The sequence below is a fragment of the Buceros rhinoceros genome, unplaced genomic scaffold, assembly GCF_000710305.1.
Source record: "Buceros rhinoceros silvestris isolate BGI_N320 unplaced genomic scaffold, ASM71030v1 scaffold4897, whole genome shotgun sequence".
Taxonomy (NCBI): domain Eukaryota; kingdom Metazoa; phylum Chordata; class Aves; order Bucerotiformes; family Bucerotidae; genus Buceros; species Buceros rhinoceros.
This window is the reverse complement of record NW_010420354.1, coordinates 133184-154124: the sequence shown is the minus strand read 5'-3', so window position 1 is coordinate 154124 and position 20941 is coordinate 133184. Positions and strand designations below refer to the sequence as shown.

General features: G+C 37.5%; 1 protein-coding gene across 1 annotated transcript; it reads left to right on the top strand.

Annotated features, from left to right (window-relative positions):
- Positions 1-2127: 2127 nt before the first annotated feature.
- Positions 2128-16294, top strand: LOC104496191 (partitioning defective 3 homolog; the record flags this gene model as incomplete). Its single annotated transcript, XM_010139274.1, has 4 exons — positions 2128-2201; positions 2896-3016; positions 12226-12353; positions 15760-16294. Coding segments are annotated over 4 exons (717 nt in total), but the record flags the coding sequence as incomplete, so codon positions are not given.
- Positions 16295-20941: the final 4647 nt, after the last annotated feature.

Below are 20941 nucleotides of genomic sequence, written 5' to 3'. Positions count from 1 at the left end.
CAAATAGGCTTTTCTTAATGGTATCTTAGCACCTCCCTAGCTGCCTGCCTTTTCCTCTTCTAAATGTTACTATTATAAAAAATAAAAATAAAAAAAAAAGGTACTATTATAAAACTGCTGACTTGACCTCACTTTCTGTGTCTCACAGACTTCTTGAGCACAAAGAAATTTGCGTAGACACAGAAGTGGTTTTGTCTTTTAATTCAGCTCTTTCTTTTCCGTGAAATAGTCCTTTTTTATAATTCACTTCTTTTGCAATTTTCTAAATTTGGGTCACATCCCTTGCTTTTCAGATAAAATAGAAATATTGTTAAAAGATATATCTTCTCTGCTATTGTCAAACCTTTTAATAACTTTGGATAACTCTTCTTTAAAATTAGCTTGACTTTTTGGTTTTTTTCTGTGTCATTAGCATAAGTTCTTCTTAGGTCTGGAGACAAGTTAATCCTAAATCCCAGGATTCTCCTTGCCCTTTGTTCCATCTGTGCAGTGTAAAGGGTGTCAAATTCATGCATTTGGTGTTTGGGAGAAGACATACATTTTGTCTTCTTGGCATGGACACTATGCATTTGCTTGCTATTCCCCTGTTAATGTCATTGTTTTAAGGAATAACAATCACAAAATGTGCAGAAGTCCTCATATCTGTAATATTCCTTCCAGTAGCCCGTTTTGGGGGTGGTAGAGTGTGTCTGCTCCTTATAATGCACAGAGTTTAGTTCAGTGTTTTGAGCGCTTACTTGTTTTTCTTTGCTATTGGAAAACTGCTGCAGTGTCCCTTTTGCACTGTGGACCCTTAGAGTTTGGTTAAGGCAAGCTGATTATTTGCCAGTCATCTTGAGTATCTTCCAGGTGTCTACATACAGTGCTTTTCTAGTAATTTTGCACCAAAGTTCGACATTTCTCTTTCAAAGGTATGTTCTTATACCTGACATACTAGTACTTCAAGTATTTTGCTAAATTAAGTGCAATTTGTCTTACAGTCTGTGTAGAAAGTATTGGACTACCTGTTTGTTAGCTTAACAGTGCCAGTTTTAAAAATCAACAGACCATTTAAAAGTATTTCATATGTCTTGTACTAAATTGTGGTGATTGGATTTAAAAGGGGCAGTGTATAGCAATGCATGGGAAAAAACCAAGTGGTTGTTAGTAAAGCTGAGCAGAATTTGACAATAAGGAATAAATTTACGTAACAAAAACTGCAAATGGAGATAAGCTGTTCCACAAAATTAAGTTGAATTAAAGAAATAGAATTAGCAACACACCTACAATGAAGTGTAAATTCTGAAAATGCCACAGTGTTTCATTTCACCCTGTTCTAAATAAACCTTTATTTAACTGTATTTCTCAAAATGGCAATTTGCACATAGAAGTTGACCTACTCTACAAATAACGCATTTCTTAAAGCTCCCGTTTGCAACAACAACAACAAAAAACAGAAACAAAAAGAAAGAAAGAAAGAAAACACTTCCTTAAATTCCTTCCTTTTCTTTGACTTTGGTTTCAAATAAGAGAAGAAAACCCTAAACATCTTCAAAAATTAGTCTTCACTAGAGCCGTGTTAATTGTTTTTTTGTTTGGCCAACCAAACTCCATTTAAGGGCGCTGAAAAGAGTGGGAAGTAACATCTCAAACAGCAACAGCCATCAAGCCACTGCACCTACCAATCCCAAGAGACATGGAAAACAGACACAAATGGACTCCAGTATTGTCTCTTTTCGTATGAGAGGAGACATGGGATATAAATTCACTGTGTTTTATTGTACCCTGTGTCCAAGAACAGGAATCTGTGGAATTGTTTACCGTTGTCTCCCTGCAGATTTCTCTTTTGAAACAAACTAATCGCTGACCACTCCTCATCAGCTCTTTTGAAATAAACAATGAAATGCAGGGCTTAAGAAGGCCGTAGTAAGAGATTAAAGTGCTTCTGGTTAGTTCTGATATAACATATTTGTTTGTCAGGCTTCCTGTGATTCCCACATTAACACGTTTGAAATACGATGGGGGTTGTGTAGGTCAGGTACGAGCTGCACAGCTGGAAAAATGGCAACGAGATTAATAAATATCCACTTTGCCTCTGTCCTGGGTAATAAACCATTTCTGTGCATACTTCATTACCTATGTGCTTAGGAGAGCAGATTACCTGTGACAGACGTAGTGGAAAAACTGATGGTTCTGAAGAATTCCCGGTTCTGGGTGTGCTGGTACGTAGCGGTTGGGGCGGGCTGCGGGGCTGAGCCCTCCCCAGCCCACTGGTGTCCCTGTCTGCTGCCCGGATGCGTTCCTGCATACAACACTGTCAAATGGATTTCTTTTTACTGGCCCCAAGCCTTTTTATGCTTTCAGACTGATCAGTTTAAAAGACTTGTTAAAAAGAAGAACTAGGGGATAACAGGCTCTTATTGATTGGGGGAAATAATCAAATTTTATATAGGTAGGGCCTTCAGACATTGTAATGAATTTGATGCAAAGAAAGATCTGAGAGTACTAGAGTTTATTGATTGGGAAAAAGTATCTCTTATGTTTATTCAGTAGCAGAGATCATTAGGACTTTTCTCTTATTTTCCCTTTATGTTAAATCTGCCACTAACACATGCATTCCCCTTCATTTCTAGAAGTAACATAGACTGAAAAGATGCCGGTAACTTCTGATAACTTTAGGAATTACAATCATTATTCGCCTTATTCGTCTTATTCTTACACGATCTGAAGTTTCTTTTTAAGTAAGTCCGAACATCATTAACCATCTTCAGAAAACTCAGGATCTTTGTACTAAATGCTGGGAAATTGTTTTTAAGCCTGTACCCCTGCACTGTAGTAGCAGTCCCATGCTAAGAAATTACAGTCACAGATGGCAGTTCCCAAGTATATTGATCATTTTCATCCTCCCTCTTTCAGCAACAGATCAACTCCTAACAATCATGACCGGATACAACGCCTGAGACAAGAGTTTCAGCAAGCAAAGCAAGATGAGGACGTGGAAGACAGGAGACGTACTTACAGTTTTGAGCAGCCATGGGTAAGTGTATGGAGCCTGTCAGCTTTGGAAAGGCTGACTGACTTCCACTGTCCTCGGGCTGGTCGAGAACAGACCGATAAAGATGGAGGGTCCTCTGCCTCCACACTTCTGCCCTTTCTGTTATCCCCATTTTTTTTGTTCATTCATGTTTATTTCATTCTTAAACTTTTCGGCCATCTGTCCTGTGTGCATTATTTGCTCTGTGTTTTGACCTTCGACTGTGTGAGTTATTGCTTGTATTGTTTTTGCCTCAAAAGTAGTTTCAATTATTCTGAAATTTCTAGGAAAATCAGAATAAAACACATACTAATGACAAATAATTTAGAGAGAAAATGTAACCTTGTAAGTGGTATTTTCTCTGAAGCAGTATCACTGTGCTTAGTTCTTGTCCTTAAGAGAAAGAGCTATGTGTTTTCACAGGCAAAAGGAGAGATGTGCCTAACAGCATGCTCACAATAGTACCCCTTTGCCACTTATATTAGTGAGGCAGCTCCATGTTGAGATACCCATCCTAATTGATCATTTAAACCCTGTTCAATCTGATCTAGCGATGTGATACAATTATGTAAATCCACGTCCTTATCTTGTTTAATATAATTGAATGAATCAGTGTTGCTTTTTAATCAAGTATATATCCTAAATTAGGATACTTTAAATATGGGGCAAATATTTTATTGCATTTTTTTGTTTAAAATTCACAGTAAAAACAGTGAGCAATTTGCTTACATTCCCCAAAAAGCGGGAACTGTATGGTGATAGCAGTAGAAACTCTCACAGCTTCCTCCAAAGTAAGTGTAGGGGAGGGGTTATAGTTATTGAACGCTATGACGCACATGAGACCAAGGTGGAAATAGCTGAAGATTTGCATCTGTGCATATGAAGGCACTGAGAGCAACCTAGGTAACACCATAACGCATGTGTCATCTTTGCCTGTTGTGGAGGATATAGAAGAATTTTTTACTTTTGTTGGTCTTTGTGTCCTTGTCCATCTTAATCTCACAAATTTGAACCTCTGGTGTTTTTAACATGCAGCATGGAGAGGAACAAAGGTAAATGTATCCCTGAATGACTGCTTAATATGCTGTATCAGGTTATAGGATTCTCTTTTCCCGTGTTTGCAAACCTCTGACCTTCTCTAAAATTGAATAAATAAAGTGAACGTTTTTTTAATGACCAGATGTTTTTGATTTGATGTGGTGAAGATAATGTGATAGCTCATCACAGTTATAGTGTACCAGTTTGGGAGTGAAAGGGGGCTGGGTGTAGGAGGTACTTTCCATTACGCAACTGCTGTTCAGTCTTCAAATGGGAGATTTGAGCAGCATTCTTGGGAAAACTGTATGAGAAAAACTTGCAGGCTTGAAGACTTGGGAACTTAACTACTGAAGGTCATGGGCCAAATTGTTGTATATCTAAATGCCATAGCAACTTCAGACAGGCAACTTGGTTTTTATTATAGTTTCTTGTAATGAGCGAGGAGGGAATTATTTAGATGACAGGCTGATTACCTTAGGAATGGAATAATTTCCTAAATTGTGGGTCAGAACACTGACCTTTCCTTTTTCTCTTATTCAAACAAATGGGATCTCTCTGTTTACTCCCCTTCTACAGATCATGCAAATGAGCTCAATGTGACTAATTCAGCTTAATATATTAATATTAATTCTGATGCTTATTGTTGCTTTTGTAGGAGCTGCTCTGTTGTTAAATACGTGGGTGATCGAATGTTTTATTTTCGATAAATACTTTAAAAAAAAGTCTCAGAGTATTTTTGAATTATAATTTTTTTTTCCATCGGGTACTCCAGCCTTTCAATATCACAATTCTTGGAAAGGATAAAGCAATGATCTCATCCATTTCAGCAGTTCACAGTCATTTCAGTGCTAAGGAGCCATAACCCTCTCTCTCTTAAGGAGTGTGTATTACTGTAACATGTTAGTGTAAAACGATGGACTTTGTTAAGACACCCTCTCAAAACAGATCCAGATGTATTATTAAATACCAGTGACACAAAAAAATGCAGAAGGGGTTTATAATATGTATGCAGGAAAATACTTAGATACATCCATCATCGTCTTTTCAGTCTTCTCCATCTGTAGGCTGTTGGTTACAAACCACAGCAGCGAACAGTGCACCTGCACGTGGACCATTGCTGAAAAGTGCTTTTTCACCTGAGGGAGATGGGTTGTGCAGGCTACATAAACAAAAGGTTTTATATCCAGAGAAGTCTCTGAGCTACCTGACAGCAGGCAACTCTGACCTGGATTGGGTAGAAAGAGAGGAAAAACCCATCCACAAAGTGTGTGCGATGAGGTGATAATTAGTTTGCATTTCTCATCAACAAGCTGATGGGAAGGTTGAAGATGGGGAACAAAGTGCTGATGTGATGTGGAACTATTGATTACTTTAAGGCAGTATAAATGAACACAAAGTTTGCAGTGTAAGTAATGGGTGCTGACGGAAATCTGGCATCTCTGAGGATATTCAGAGAAGCTCAATAGCTCAGAAACTGGCTAATATATTATCAAAATGATCCTGTGAACGTCACTGACTCCAATCCATCCCAGACTATTAATGGCCTATGACACAGGAGTCCAGTTACCCGTGACAAATACCTTCAGTCTCCTCTGGTTGGAGGAGAGGTTGGAGGCAGATCTCTGTAGCATGGAGCTCTGCATCATGCTGGCTCTGGGTGATACCCATGGCAGAGACCAACACCTGACCCCATCTGTTTCTGGCTGTGCCCATCAGGGCTACTCTATAGCTGAGTAATGCGAGAGCCGAACTTTTTGCCTGGCTGTGGTTGCCTTGCCAGTAAACAAAATACTTGACTGCCTATGAGTATTCGTACAGCATCAGGCAGCTTAACAGACGCAAAAGTGATAGCACTGGAATGAGATGACACTGTCTATTAAGCAGCGTAACATTTCTGCTCAAGGCCATATGAATGACACACTGTTAAGGTTTAATAACTGACTAACTGTCACAAGATCAAGCTGTCTCTAAAATCTACTAGTTCTGCAATTGAGTCAAAGCTTTATGAAAAGGTTTCTGCATTTGTTTATTTTAAGATAACTTTCTCAAGCTTTATCAAGTCTTTTTCTCTTACATGGCTCTTGTATTTTTCAAAAAAACAAGGTACACGAGAGTTTCAAGGCCAGTACTGTATGCCTGAAGTTACACGGGGTGGCGTGGGGTGGGGGGTTGGGGTTTGTGTGTGAAGGTGGGGAAGATTAGTCTATTTCAATCCTGCTGGTGTTAAATCCAGTCAGAGTTTGCAGAAATGTGTATCTCGGCATGTAGAACTGTGTGGAATCACATTGTGTTTGTTAATATTTAAGGTCCTTGCTGTTCCTGTGACATTTATATATAAATGCAGAATTTTTTGGGGGCTGATTTTTCTCTTTGGAACCAATGTTGGTCCTGGGATTTTCTTCTTTCCTGGGTAGTATTGGGTCTGCTGAGATTTATCCTTCTTTGTACCAGTCTTGGAGTTTGGGGGATTTTGACAGTAATTTGTTCCATATCTTGTATTTTTGCCTAGTCACATCTTAATTAACAGATCCCCGGACTATAACCCTAATGTCATGGGAGTGAACAATCCAATTAAAGAAAAAGAGCATATTAAATCCATTGAAACACTACAACTGCTTGCCAGGCCTTCTTGTAGAAGCACAAAGATGCAGGAGGGACAAAAGCTGGTGGTTTATTTCTTCATCTTTAAGAAAAATGGAAAGTGACAAATTCCATTCACAAATACATTCATCTCCAGTCATCCTGGATCTTTTTTGTATGGTGAGAAAGCAGCTGAGCAAACTCTACTTTAAATATTTAGGAGTCAAATGAAAAGATTTTTTTTTTTCCCAAAGATAACAGCTAACTGGGACAAAATAAATATACTACCTGACTTGTCTGAGTATAGCTTTAATTATCTACGCAAATTTGTGAAAGGTAAAAAATTGCATGATTTTCACAGAGAATGGACTCCGGAAGTCCTAATAACATACATAGCCATGCCCTGATAGATAAATGCTCTGTAAGTTTAGGGACTATGCTTGTTTTTTCTGATGATTGTTGGCGTGCAGTTCTTGTCTTTTAAGACAGATTTAAAGAAAAAAATATTCTTTTTTTATCTGTTTATGGCATTTGTTTCTTATCCCTGTGTTCAAGTCCATGACTTACTCAAAACCATAATGAATTCTAAATAATCTAAAATTCTTCCAGAAAAATAAAAGCCTGGGTTTTACTGCTGTAACTTTGATTGTAACATGTTAATTTTACCTGGAAAAATGAAAAACAAACTATATTCAAGACATTGTAAAGTTTATATCAGGCTGTAAATTATGTAGAATTACTCAACATGTTAATGAGAGAGAAAAGTAATATATTAGTTCTTTTTATTATTAATCCATTTCAAGAGTCTCTTTTAGGATATTTTCTTCAAGATATTAGGCAATATCTAATGAAGCATTGCAGTCGACAAAGAATACTTTAGAAGCTAAATTCTGTTTCTCCTACCCCAGTGTGTTTCAGAGAGGAAGTCGAAGTTATGTGGGGCAGCCTCTTCACAGGTAGTTTCTCTTCAGCTGTAAGTGTAGTTAATATCTATTCTCTGTCACGTCTGCAAAGGATTTCATGAAATACCAGCAATTTCTTGCCAAGATTTAGGCTCTTTTATTTTTTAATAAAAAATTTTATGTTTTAAAACTTTTTTAACCACACTAATTTCATTCTGTTAATTTACGTGAAATGGAAAATTAAATACACACAGCTGTTGGCAATTTTTAAAAGAAATATTGCTATATGCTCCGTTCACCATAGCAATATAAACAAAGGTATGGAAGTAAAAATAGTTTTGAAGAACATCTCCCAGAACCGCTGAATGTTTTTTATCATTCTGAATTTTGATATACACAGTTACTGGACTGTTTGTCATCTATGCCAAGTGCATTTATACATAAAGCAGGCAAGGTCATTTAATCTTATCTATTTCTAATTAGTGCAGAACTATAAGAACCACGGACTTTTGGGGGGCCTTGTCACTACCAACTTCCCAGGTGAACTTGAAACTTCTTGGATAAACACATGGCTTAATCTGGAAAAAAAAAACCTAGCACATTTATTTTAATATTAAATAATGGTCTTTTTTAATAACTGGAATAATACTAAGGAACTTGTTCCTTTAGCAATCTCTTTATTAACCATTTCTTTATCAACACAAAGGAGTTCTATGAGTATCAGTAAGCATTTCTCTCAGCTTCTCCCTATGGCAGTACCCTGTTAGATAGGGTCACCTCAACTGATGGATCTCCTGTCACCTGAACTAGTTGGATCTCATCGAAAACCCAATGCTCTCAATCAACCCCATGATCTCCTTCCCTTAATTCTGTGGCAACTTTGATCTGTGCCAGTCCTAGAAGATCCATGCTGACAGTCTGCAGGGAAGGAAACTGTGTGGGCAGCCACTGCTGTAGCTAGGAAAGAGAGGAGGGGTCTTTATACCTAAAATATGCTTCCCTTTACTGCTGTTCATGGTCAGTGCACCATAAGCCATGGGCATACGTTCTCCGTGAAATGAAAAATTGTCATTGCCCTAAAGTGAGAAACCTGTGGGAACTTTCAACTTTGCAGCCCTGGTTTTAAATTAATGCCTCTTTGAGAAGAGAGCTGTGTAGTTTCATGTATCCTAAAGCACAGTTTTCCATGCTGAGTACTGTTAAACAATGCTGAGCGCAATAGCTATCATTGCCACTTACTTAAAGGTATTGTGGAAGACGTGAACATACATCTATTTGTATAATGCAGCCTTGGTTGTTAATTGTGGCCTTGACCACATCCTGATGTAAAAGGTCAGTGCTTGTCATACATCTCACTGCAAACGAGGCCAGAGTTCTTATCAATCTGTACTGTGAAGACCAAGCTGTTGCCAGGTTTGTTGGATTATTTCAGGTTGTTATAATTGTACTTAGCCTCGTGCTGATATTGTTGTTAAAATTACTGTGTTGTGTGCATTCCTTATACATGGCTTTTTGGAGCTGTTGAAAGATGTGAAAATTTGCATTTTTTTTTTTTTGATCACGACTGTTTAGTGCTGACATAGATGGGGTATGCATGTATATAGATGTGTGTTTGTGTATAAATTTTATATAAATATATATGTATAAAATTGCCAACTTTGGGAATTGAGACAAAATTACCGATTAGCTGTTGAAGACTAAGATTACTTATGAGATATTTATTTTTTGTTTATATATTTTAATAGAAAGCATATTGGAAAGATAAATCACTGTATGGCGATTTGCATTTTTCTGAACAAGTTAAGGATACAAAAAGGAATATGTTAAGTCTTTATATCATCATAACCATACATCAAGGACATTCACTCTGGGATCACTGAGATTTTTAATGAAAAGATTTGGAAGAAAGGCCTTTTCATTAAAAAGATGGTTGAATGTGCCTGTCTGTGTGTATATATGTTATGGAATATGTGTTTACATACCGAGGGAGTATTTTTATGTCTCACTGCCATATTTTTGGATGCTTGAAATCAGATGGCAGATCCAATTTATGAACAGCTTATTGTAAATGTGAATAATATGCAGACAGGACTCTAAATAATTATCCTTTTCAGATTAGTTCAGTAGTGCAAATCCACTTAGTTTAACAGGGCATACTGGTACTCATACCTTCAGAAAATCTGATAATGGATTTTAGATGTTTACCTTTGGACCCTCCAAATTATAAATGCTGTCTATTAGATGAAAATCTTTGTGAACTGTGGAGAATCCAGACCTGACTCCTCAGATCCCGTCATTATGGGCATGTACTACAGCGGGCTGACAGGCACCATACCCCTTTAAACACTGGTTCCTGCATGCGTTAAAAAAAAAATATATCTGAAGCTATGTTTTATCTTAGTCCATTCATAGTCCATTGGGGCTTTCAAAGCCTCTGTTACTTTAGTAAAGGCTTTTGTGGTAACTTCAGCTCTCTTCATATATGTGTGCATGAAACTTGCATTCATGCTTTCTAGATGATGCATAAACCTAAACTGAGCAGCAGCTCAATTCTAGTTCTGCCTGTTTGGTAACTTAACCATTCCCAGTACTGTAAAATCCTTTAATCTGTTATATTTACAGTGAACTGAAAAAAGTAAAACTGTGTTTGCAAATAAAGAGGAGCAATTCTGATTTCGTGTCTTATTTGTGATAACTACTTTCTTACATATGACATAATGTAGCTGCAAGCTTTCCAGCGTTGCTGAAATGGAACAAATGAGGAGATTGGCTCTAAAATCTTAGTTTAAACGGTTTTTATTCCCTATGGAGAAGTCGAGATGGGAACTTCTGAGTTTCCCTCCGGTTCTCTGTAAGCTGCTTATAACCACACTGGAGAGAATTCACAAATAAATCTTGTGATTTTCAGGTAATCACTCGCTTCCATAGCTGAGCCCTTCAATAAAATACCAAATGTCAGAAGATTCTCAATAAAGTCAAGAAAGTTAGAAATGTTGACATATGCAATAACTGAAATGCTGCTCTGTATGTGTTGCCCTTATTTAATATAGTAGGAAATCTCCATGGGGGTTGTTGGTTTGGACATACATATGTACAGCTTATTCATCTCTAAGAAAATTTCCCACAAGGCTGACACATGATTCTGTTTCTCAATTTGTTGCTTCATCATACCATTCCTAAAGCATTTTTCATTAGGGGTTTCACTGAGGTTTTTACAGAGTAAATCTATTCTGAAGTAGACATCAATTTCGCATTAGGGATTCTCTTTAATAAGTTCTCTGTTACTCATAGTCTATGCTTTCACATTCTGATTCTTTTGCACAGTAATTTTCTCATAACAGAAGAGGCAATTGTTCACTGAATTATGTCTGTTATATTCTGAGACGAGACTGGTGCTCTGTCTCAAGTGTGTGCTTATTGACAACGAAGTTTCTAAAAGTTGTACTCCTGTTTCAAATGTGTTGTGTTTCTGGCTACCCCCAGGTACTTGACTATACAGTAAGACAAAGAAGTAGTTTATGTCACAAATGACAACTTCCTGGTTTCTAAAACTTGTCTTCAACATATGAAGTTTGAAAAGCCTTTTAACTTGCAGATATTTGTGAGCTATTATAGTATCTTTGTGCTGCAGAAATTACAATGGCAGAAATGGAGAGATTTGTGTTTTGAGGGAAGGCAGATTAAAAGGCAAAAAGTGCTTTAAGAAAAGCAGTTCTGGGACAAGCTGTTTCAGTCCCAGGCTCAGAGAAGTGGGTATGCTCCCTAACCTCCCAGTGATTAGACTTACGTGTTTTGAATGGAACTGGTAATTTTAAGCAGATAGATAAAACAATGCTCTGTTTCTTTGTTAGGTGGAAGTTTATTATTGAAACAACAAGAAAAGTTCATATCATTCTTTCACTTTGTGGTACCCTATTTTGCAAATTGAAATCACTAAATCTGAAGCAAGTAGTGATGTAAAATGAAAAGTAGTATCCTTACAAAAGGAAACTTTTTTGTAATCCAAAATTTGAATCCAGCCATTCTGCCAGATCTTGTGCAGCAATGCTCTGTATTCGCAGGAGGCCCATCCATTTTCACTTGCTCTTACTATTGGCCTCAAAGTTTAAAATTGTCACTTTGTTAAGATGTTATCTAAAGTCCTTCTCAGAGATACAGAATTCCCTGTTGTCCACTAGAGACTCATTAAATTTATCTACTTGATCTTTTTGAACCAGAAAATGTTTCCCTGTCTCTTAGGAAAGCAAGTGGTGCATATCTGGATCAACAGCAGAACAGGATGGCTCCACTAAAGGAGAGCATCACTTGAGGGGAGGTTCAAAGGAGCGCCCTCCTCCCTCAGATCCTCAGTGGGGTTTAAAACTTAGTAGTACCATGGCTAGGTGGTAAACTTACAGTGTCTGAAGATCTGTTCCACCACCTTTAAATTTTGATTTAAATTTCAGTGTTACTATAAAAGCATAACCCATTCTGGACCAATGTCTTCCTGATACATCTCAGAAATGGTGGGTCCAAAACAAAATCTGTAGCACAGGCCATGGTTATGGAATTTAACCTAATTAAACCTATTGTTGTGAAAGAGCTACTTGAACTGCGTGTTGAAACAAATAAAACTGCATGTGTACAACAGCAATTTATACTCTGTGGGTATTCTTCTAGTATGTTTAAGACATTTTCATTTTCATTTTGTAGCCAAACACCAAGACGTACTCGCAGAGCGGCAGACACTCAGTATCAGTAGAGGTTCAAATGCAGCGGCAGAGGCAGGAAGAAAGAGAGAGTTTCCAACAAGCTCAGCGGCAGTACAGCTCATTACCCAGGTATGGTAACTGTCTGAAAAGCTCCTCAGTGTATATGAGCCTGGAGGTAAATTCATTTGTGGAAAGAAAATGTTGTGCTTAGTGCAGACACTGTTGTTTAGCATTGATACAAGGTGAAATGTATTTAGTGTGGAAGAGGCATAAAATTTCCTAAGTGAGAGCATGTGGTAGCTGTTTATTTTAAGAGTATTGCTTCAGAGCTGATTTCAGTGGGATATGATGACACTCAGCACCCAACAGAACTGAGACATTAAAACAAAGCTATTCTTTGTGGGACACCATGCAGTTTAATTTTCTGCAATTACAAAAGTCTCCTGAGCATGACATGTGTTGTCCCCTTTTGACATGTCAGGTGATTTTTTTCTGTGGTCTAATTGCTTACTAGGTAGAAATTCTATCTTTGTGATGCTAAAAGCAAAAATTAAAAGGGAAAAAAAAAACCTCAAGAGCTCAAACAAAAGAATATGGAACTGAGAATCTCCATCCAAAAAATCAAGGTCCTTCAAGTTTCCAGTATATACATTTCCTCTAAGTTACTGGGTCATTAGCAATAGAATGCAGAAAATTAATACATTTTTTGTCTAAACAAATCTGGGTTTTTTTAAAAAAATCACTGTTTGGTCAAAATGGTTTTTATTTGATATTTAGCTTTGAGAATTACTAAAAGTTCACCCAAATTGTATTGTAAATTACCTATCATAGGTAAGCATTATGAAAATAGTCTTCGCCTTTTCAAATATCAGTGGCAATGGTTGAATGAAGAATCCGTTACACTGGAGGTTGGTGTCAAATTCCCTTCCAATGAAGTTGTGTTCTTTTTTGTGCCCTGTGTCGAAAAAGCAGTTTGTAATAATGTGTTTTACCAAGTGTATCATAACTCTTTTTTTGGAAACAATCAAAGTTACCTAATCATAAACTCTTATCCTACCACCATCTTTGAAAATAATACAGATCTCTCAGGTTTCCGCATGATGTAACCTTTCCATGTAGAATTTTCTGTTACGTTTGGAAGGTGGGAAAGGAAAATGTAAAGTTACTGTATTTTCTTAGATTGTTAGCTTGTCCTTTTGAAAATCTTTATACTCCCTTTGATTCTTATCTCTGTCTTCCTTCTGAAGTGACCAGACCTATTAATGCCATCTTGTTTTTCCTGAGAAATTCTTTTTCAGGTTTGTTGGTCCCAGCAATGCACGGATTAGTGGAAGAGCACAGATGCTAGTGTTGCTTTTAAGTTAGGGGGCTTATTTTTAGTATTAAAATTATGATTCTTAGAACTCGCTTCCCCTGTTCTGCTCAATCACTGGTAGCATTTAAAAGTTCAAAGTCAGTTGCAGTGCAGTTCCAGTGGCAGAAATTAATAACTGTAAGGAAAAAACTGATCTTCAAGAAATTTGGAGAATAATGCTTTGGGTCATAGAAATGCTTGTTTTGAAAGGAACGACTGAAAACTTCACTCAATGTGATTTTTAACATGAGAAATTATAGCAAACTAGCAATACATGTCACTGAGTAATTAATAATAATTTCAGGACTTTGAGCACTCTGGATATTTGAGCTGTGCTGAGAGCAGACAGAATTTCAGGACCTTGGGCTAAAGTTGAGAGCTGTAAATACTGCAATACTCTTACAACAAGCTGTGACATCTAGTTCTCCAACTTTGCAAACTGTTCAGAACGCTGTGACTGAACTTTAAAGAAATCTTTCTGTTACTCTGAAATTTAGGTCCCAAGCTTAATGTTGCAATTGTGGCTTTGTCATGATTAAAGTTTGTGCACTGCCTACATTCTTGAGCTTTGTTGCTTTTCATCTTCTACAGTCTCTAGAAGCCTCCTTTTTTTTTCCCTTTATACATTTAAATCATTAGTACTGCACTCAAATAAACTCGAGTCAATTTTAAAGGAGCTTCCCAGAAAGACAGGGAATGCGGGCCAACTAATTTTGAACAAGTACCAGAAAACAGTCAGTAAATTAAATAAGTTCAACTAGTCACCCCCTTGTCCCGTGTGAAACTGTAAAAACAATGTTTAACTCCAAGTTAATTTTCTAGTACTTAAAATTTATCTTGCTCTAGATCAGAAATCTGACGGTTTTGTAACCTACAGAGGTTCGTTCAGTTTGCTCTTGTTCCAGGGAGTGATAACGCATGGCTCAGAGACGTTGCTTCTTTGGCAAAGATGGATATGTGAATATCAGGGACAGCTATAAAAATTTGCATAAGAATTTATGTTATGTTTCAATTTATGCTGTCATAATTTACATTCATCCTGAATAACAGTTTTCATCCAGAGGTCTCAAAATCTATTATGAAATAAGGTGGATATGGTCACTTTCAAATTATATGTGTGCAAAGAAGATTGCAAAACATTAGGTAATTTTTTTACTTTTACTCACGGTGGAAAAATTATCTGTGTCTCCTGTCTCTTCACTGCACATTCATTGGATGAGGCCACACTCAGTCATGTGTGTTGGCATGAAAAACCAAGCCAACTAAATTATTTTCTTATTGATTAGTGTCGCAGTATTTTTTGTTTTACTGCTTGATTCTCGTACACTAATTTTAATCTCAAAGTGGGTATCTCTTGCTGCAGCACAAAATTGGTTTTCTTTATCATCTCCAATCTTATTTTAAATTCATAAAAGCATCTAGCAGCTTGATAGTAAATTAAAGCTATTTCAAAACCATAATCTGTCTTCAAAATAATGTGATGATTTATTGTGAAAAGAGATAAGAATTTATAATTCATGTATGTAGTTGATTTATTTACTCCCTGGAGCCAAAAAAAAAAAAATAAAAGCAAACAAGGTTATTTCTGCCTTTTCTTTTATGAAAGCTATAGCAGATTGGGAAACAGTCCTGATAGCACAAAATTCCTTAGTTCTGGAAGTGGGAGGAAGATACTTTCATCTGTGTAACTACCTATCAGTAATGAGCTTTATCTTCTGACTTGTGCGGTGTTAGAGCAAGTGTTTTAAAGATCTGTCTGTTGCATTTTTAATCAAGAGTGAGTCTAGATTCAAATCTTTCATGAATGACTTTACAAGTGCCAGCTTTTGTCTGGTTTCTTAGTAAGCACAGCTGTGTGTATGGCCTTTCCTGGTCTGCAACTAACTGCGGCACTCTTTTCTTGAGAACACGATGGTGGTTATAGCACTAGATGAGTTTCCATGACATATTCCTCCTGGAGAGGCCTAGAAATATAGCTCAACAGTACAGGAGATGTTCTGCCAAGAAGAGAGGCAAGATGCCTCTTGGGGCAGAAGAGAACATCACTTCTGGAGAATGCTATAGCTGGGAGAAACCTGATGGCATTGTGGAAGCACCTTCTTTCCAGGGATTGTTGTCAATAACAATAGAAGGTGAACCAGAACATTATGTCTTAAAAGCCTCTTCCATTTTTCTTTCCAGGCAAAGCAGAAAAAATGCCAGTTCTGTATCTCAAGACTCCTGGGAGCAGAGCTATTCTCCCGGAGAAGGGTTCCAGACTGCAAAGGAAAATCCTAGATATTCCAGCTACCAGGGATCAAGGAATGGTTATATGGGGGGACATGGCTTCAATGCCAGGGTAATGCTAGAAACACAAGAACTGCTCCGTCAAGAGCAAAGGCGGAAAGAACAACAACTGAAAAAAAAAACTTCTTCTGAAGGGCCTAGCAACTATGACTCATATAAGAAAATTCAGGACCCTAATTATACCCCTCCTAAAGGTCCTTTCAGGCAAGATGTACCACCTTCGCCGTCTCAGGTGGCAAGGCTGAACAGATTGCAAACACCAGAAAAGGGAAGACCATTTTATTCTTGAGGTGAAGAAAATGAAGATCAACTTATCATGCAATAAGGAACATTTTCAAATAAAAGACTTCTATTTTGAAAACTTTTTAAACTGATGGTACTAAGGAATATATCCATTGTCTGTTTCAGTGCCTTTAAAAATACGGGCAAAGCATTGAAGGGCCTTATGTCTTTGCCCTTCTGTCTCAAGTGTTGAATTCATGGAAGGATGTTCCACCATTTGACAATCATAGCGGAAGTGAGCAACGCCGCCCCTGCGTACCAAGTCCCATAGCCCAGTCCACTAGTTGTCAATGGCTTATTACTAGGATTTGATGTAATGTGTTTTACTTTGCAGTGACCTACTACACCAACATGCAGCTTTGTGGCATACAGTTAATGAATTTGACAATGAAGGAATCATTGACATGTCCTTCTTTATTTCTCTCGGGTCAGGAGGAGAGTTACGTATCACTCTTGATTGGATAAGGCTTAGCTCAGCTCTGGATCACAGTTTCAGTTCTAGGATGTTTTAAGATGGAGTCATTACCCATCTTTTTTGGTCACTATTTAAGTGTCTATATGCTGAAAAGCTATCCTTCTCCTATTATGCACATATGCACTCTTTTTTTCTCTCTCTCACCACTCTGAGCTTATTAAAAAAGCCTTTATCCTGACTCATGAGGAAAACAATATTAAGCTTTCAGTTATCCTGAGAATCCTGTTATAATTGCCTTATAATCTTAATACACAGTCCATTACAAATGAAATAACTGAAGAGAGACTATTTATACAGTCACAGCCAAGCCCTTGATAAGTATATTTTACTATTTTATTAAAGATGGGAAATTATGAACAAACATACAACCAAGTTCTGCTTTGCTTTACTTCTAAATGAATTTGGTCATATGACACTTGTGTCTAGAAAGAGAGATAAGGAGAGTATCATCCCATGGTCATCTGATACACAGTTGTCTTTGTTGGGGCAAATCTTGGCGAGAGCTTAAAGCAAGAGCAGAAGAAATCAAAGTTTTTCTTTGGATCAAAAAACTGAAAAGAAAACAATTTCTGTTTTTTACAGTTTGTGAAGCTTTGCGGACAACTGCCTTGTGCTTCCATATACTGTATTGTTGCATTGTGAAGCTACATTAAAAATAAACTTTTAAGTATATGAATGAGAGATAAGTGGAGACAAACTGTTACACATCATCCTGAAAACATGTCAGTATCCAAAAATAGCGAAAGCAAAAAAGATGGCTCTAGCAGTGAGTAATATTTGAATGTGCATATGGGAAATGATAATTTCTTTTGCAGCAGCTATTTTTATGTTTGTTATTCTGAACTTCATGTATTGTAAAAAATATATCTGGGTTGCTGAAGTGCCTGAAAATCCTGATGTGAAAAGGCTTGAGAATGGATCTCAGCATATCATGTACAAAATGGAGAGAAAGCAAGAGAGAAAATCATGTATTGTGTGATTTTTTAAAAATGCCTATTTTTTTTTACTGGCACATTTTATTTTTGCGCCAACTTGTTTCTAGAATATATGTGAAATATCAGCACACATATCTTGTCTTTTATGCCTGTTTGTTAACAGTTTTTTGTTGTTAATAATGTACTCCGTGTTTAAAAGTTATTAGTGTAAGCACAGTGACATTGGATGACAGTAGCTCTTTTACGCAGAATTTACAAAACTGTGTAAAACGGCTTCCCGTGTACATATGAAATTTAGAATAAAAGGCTGTTTCCATCCTTGTCTTGGTATTGCCTGTAGACCTTTATGAGAACTGCTGCAGACATTGGGTTTAAAAAATATTTAACAGATGTTATTTTATCCTATTCCTAATGGTTTGCGTGTGTCTTTCTGTGAGCACTTACAAACATTGGCAAAAAATGAAAAGGAAAGATTTACAGTCCAGCTGACCACCTGAATACTGTCCTCGGAGGGCAAAACCCCACTCAGTTTAACGTCTTGTGCTATTTTAGGCTATACCTGTGACATTTAAGTGGTGCATTCTTAAGTCTAACCTCTGTGGCAAAAACCTTTCGTGCAGTAGGGTGGAGTCCTCTCCCTGAGGAGAGCGCTGTCAGGAGGGCACCTGCTGTGCTCTGGGCAAAGCCGGGCACATCTGAGGAAGACCCTTCTGTAACGAGTGTGTGTTTTGGGGTCTGATGGGAGCCCTTCACAGGAATGTTGACGTGCTGAAAAATGGGAGAAGGCAGATTTATGAATAAAGCAAGGTTTACAGTGCTGGTGATACTCTGTTTCCCCCATTAGTATTGGAGCTCGGTCTGGTTTTCTCCCTCTTCCCCTCATTCCTCCTTTTGTTGGATAATGCAGGAATGTCAATCATAATTCTGTATATGCATGACATCAGGCTGTTGCCATGGCAATGATAGTGTCAAATTATTCATTGTGACTTTAGTGTGGGGTCTCAAGGGGAAGAGTAGCAGGAGCTGCAAGATGGACAGGCAGCTTTTGGTGCCCAAATAAACTAAAGGCTTGGTTTTGCAAAAGACCTAAACTGTAGTGGCTTGAAGTTGCAAGTGGGGAAGTAATTGCCTTTGCAGTTTTGCCAGCCTTGCTGTCTCATCTTCTGACTGCGTTCCCAGATTACATAGTTTGATGTTTCTATGGAATTATTTGAGCAGGCAAATAATTGCAAGCACTAAAAAATGCATCCACAGGAATGGAAAACGGGTCGAAGTCCTTTTCAAAAACAAGGACTTTGATAAACTGTTGTAGGAAAAAGGACATATGTTTGTAAAAGTATGAAGTATGGGATGTTTTATGTGTGAGAATGGCATATGTTAAAGTTTACCCTTCTATGAAACTCCTCTTCAAGGTGTTAACAATTTGCCATAATTAGATGTGTTCATGAAGGAAGGCAGATGTTCTCTTTGGGCCATGTCTGTGTTATGTTAGTAAAGAATAAGGGTTTTTTTTTCTGGCTTCGTCATCCTGTCTGCTTCCTGACGTAGTGTAGACAGGATTTCTAATATTAACTCCCATAAGTTGCAAAGGGTGATAAGGAAGTGGGAGGGAGATATTTTAATAGAAAATGACCTTTAGTTCTACATAGTGAGTAGATTCAAAAGTTAAATGAGCTAACTACATCACTGCAGTAATTTATTTCTGGATACATTAGCGTTATGAGATTAACTCTGTAACGTTAGGGTATTTAAGAATGGTCACAGGACAGACTGTAAGGGAGCTTACAACATTGAGGAGTGGGTGTAAAGCTTGCACATTTTTCTGTGTTAAAACCCTGAAAAAATCATCTGCAAAGCCTGCTGTTTTTTTATCAAAATAATTTGTTAATTCTATTGAAATTCCTTGGGAAAGTTTAATGTTACTAATGCAGAAGACTGCTGCCTTTCTGAAAAAAACTACTTCCCCTCTTCTTGTCAGGCCTCTTTGGAAACGAGTGCAACCCTAGTGAGTTATTGCATGGGCCAGAGAGTTTAACATATGTCTTTGAGAACTCTGCCATCAAAACCAGCAAAAAATGGCGTAGAGCCCAGCTGAACATGATTGGAAAGTACAATTGCCATTTACTGCTGGCAAACAGCAGGAAGAACAACTAAACAAAATTTCAACCCATTATGACTGTAGATATATGGCCTGCCTTTCAGAGCTGTGCTGATGTTTTGCTCACGTTCGCTGTTTATGAGTGTCTGTAACATTGCATTTATCTGTGCTGGGTATGTTGGGAAGGGAAGAAACCTTGTCCAGACAAGGAGGAGATACACCAGATTAGCAGTGTTGGCTAAACACAGGATATTCTTGAGTAACTCAAACCTTTGAACCTGTGTTGTTGAGACTTAAAGTGAATTTGGCTGTTGTGTGTCCTGGCTTGCAAGTCTATTTGCAAAATATTTCCTAATTCTGTTTGCTGTGCCTGACTGTTTCTACATCTTTCTCTCCTGAGTCCTCAGTTTAGTTCATAGGAGTTGTGAGAAATCTGTTGGGAATGCAAACACAGAAAAAAACTCATGTATTTTTTTGTGCTGCTGTTGTGCCACCACACCCTGGCCTTGTAGACTATTTAAAGTTCAGCCCTAACTTGGCAGAGGAAGAGCAAGGGTCAGAAACCCAGGATGGGGGACTGACTTTGTGAAAGTTTTTTGTGTGTGAATCCATGGTGGGGGAGGGAGGAGGAGGGGCACAGATTGGATTAATTTGTGTTTAATTCATGTCCAGCTTGAAAACCCTCTTCAAAAAATCTTACAGCATTTCTACAGAGTTTTTTTCCATCTGTGCAGAAACCAGCTGATGATTTGAGGCACATGGTTATTGTTTCATGTCCTCTCATGTATCTCTTCTGTTTTGTATCACCATCACACTCTCTTTTTTACATCTTCTGATTAATTCTGTTGCATTTATTTGTTTCTCTAAATGGCGTGCAATTCATTCATATCCTAAGCTGCTTCTTGCCAGTGATTGATATTTCTCTCTTAGCTTTGCAAACTTATTTTAATATTTTTCTGTCCTTGGGAGTAGTGTTATCTTTTGTAATTTACACTTTAATCACATTTTAAAAAATGGGACTGGAGGCTTAAGATGGGAGTACACAAAAGCAGGCTAAAGAACGTGACTTTGATTTCTATTCTGTGTGCAGTGCACACTTCCCAGGCAGTTGTAGGGACTGCACAGAGTACTGTCTGAATGAAATGAAGAACAACATCAAACCCAAGATCTTTGAAGGAAAAAAAAAAAAAGTTAAGGAAAGTTTCGAAAAATATATATGCTCACTGCATTCTGTCGCCTGTGAAAAAAATAATAATTCCATGGAAGTATTCACAGCTGAGACAGATA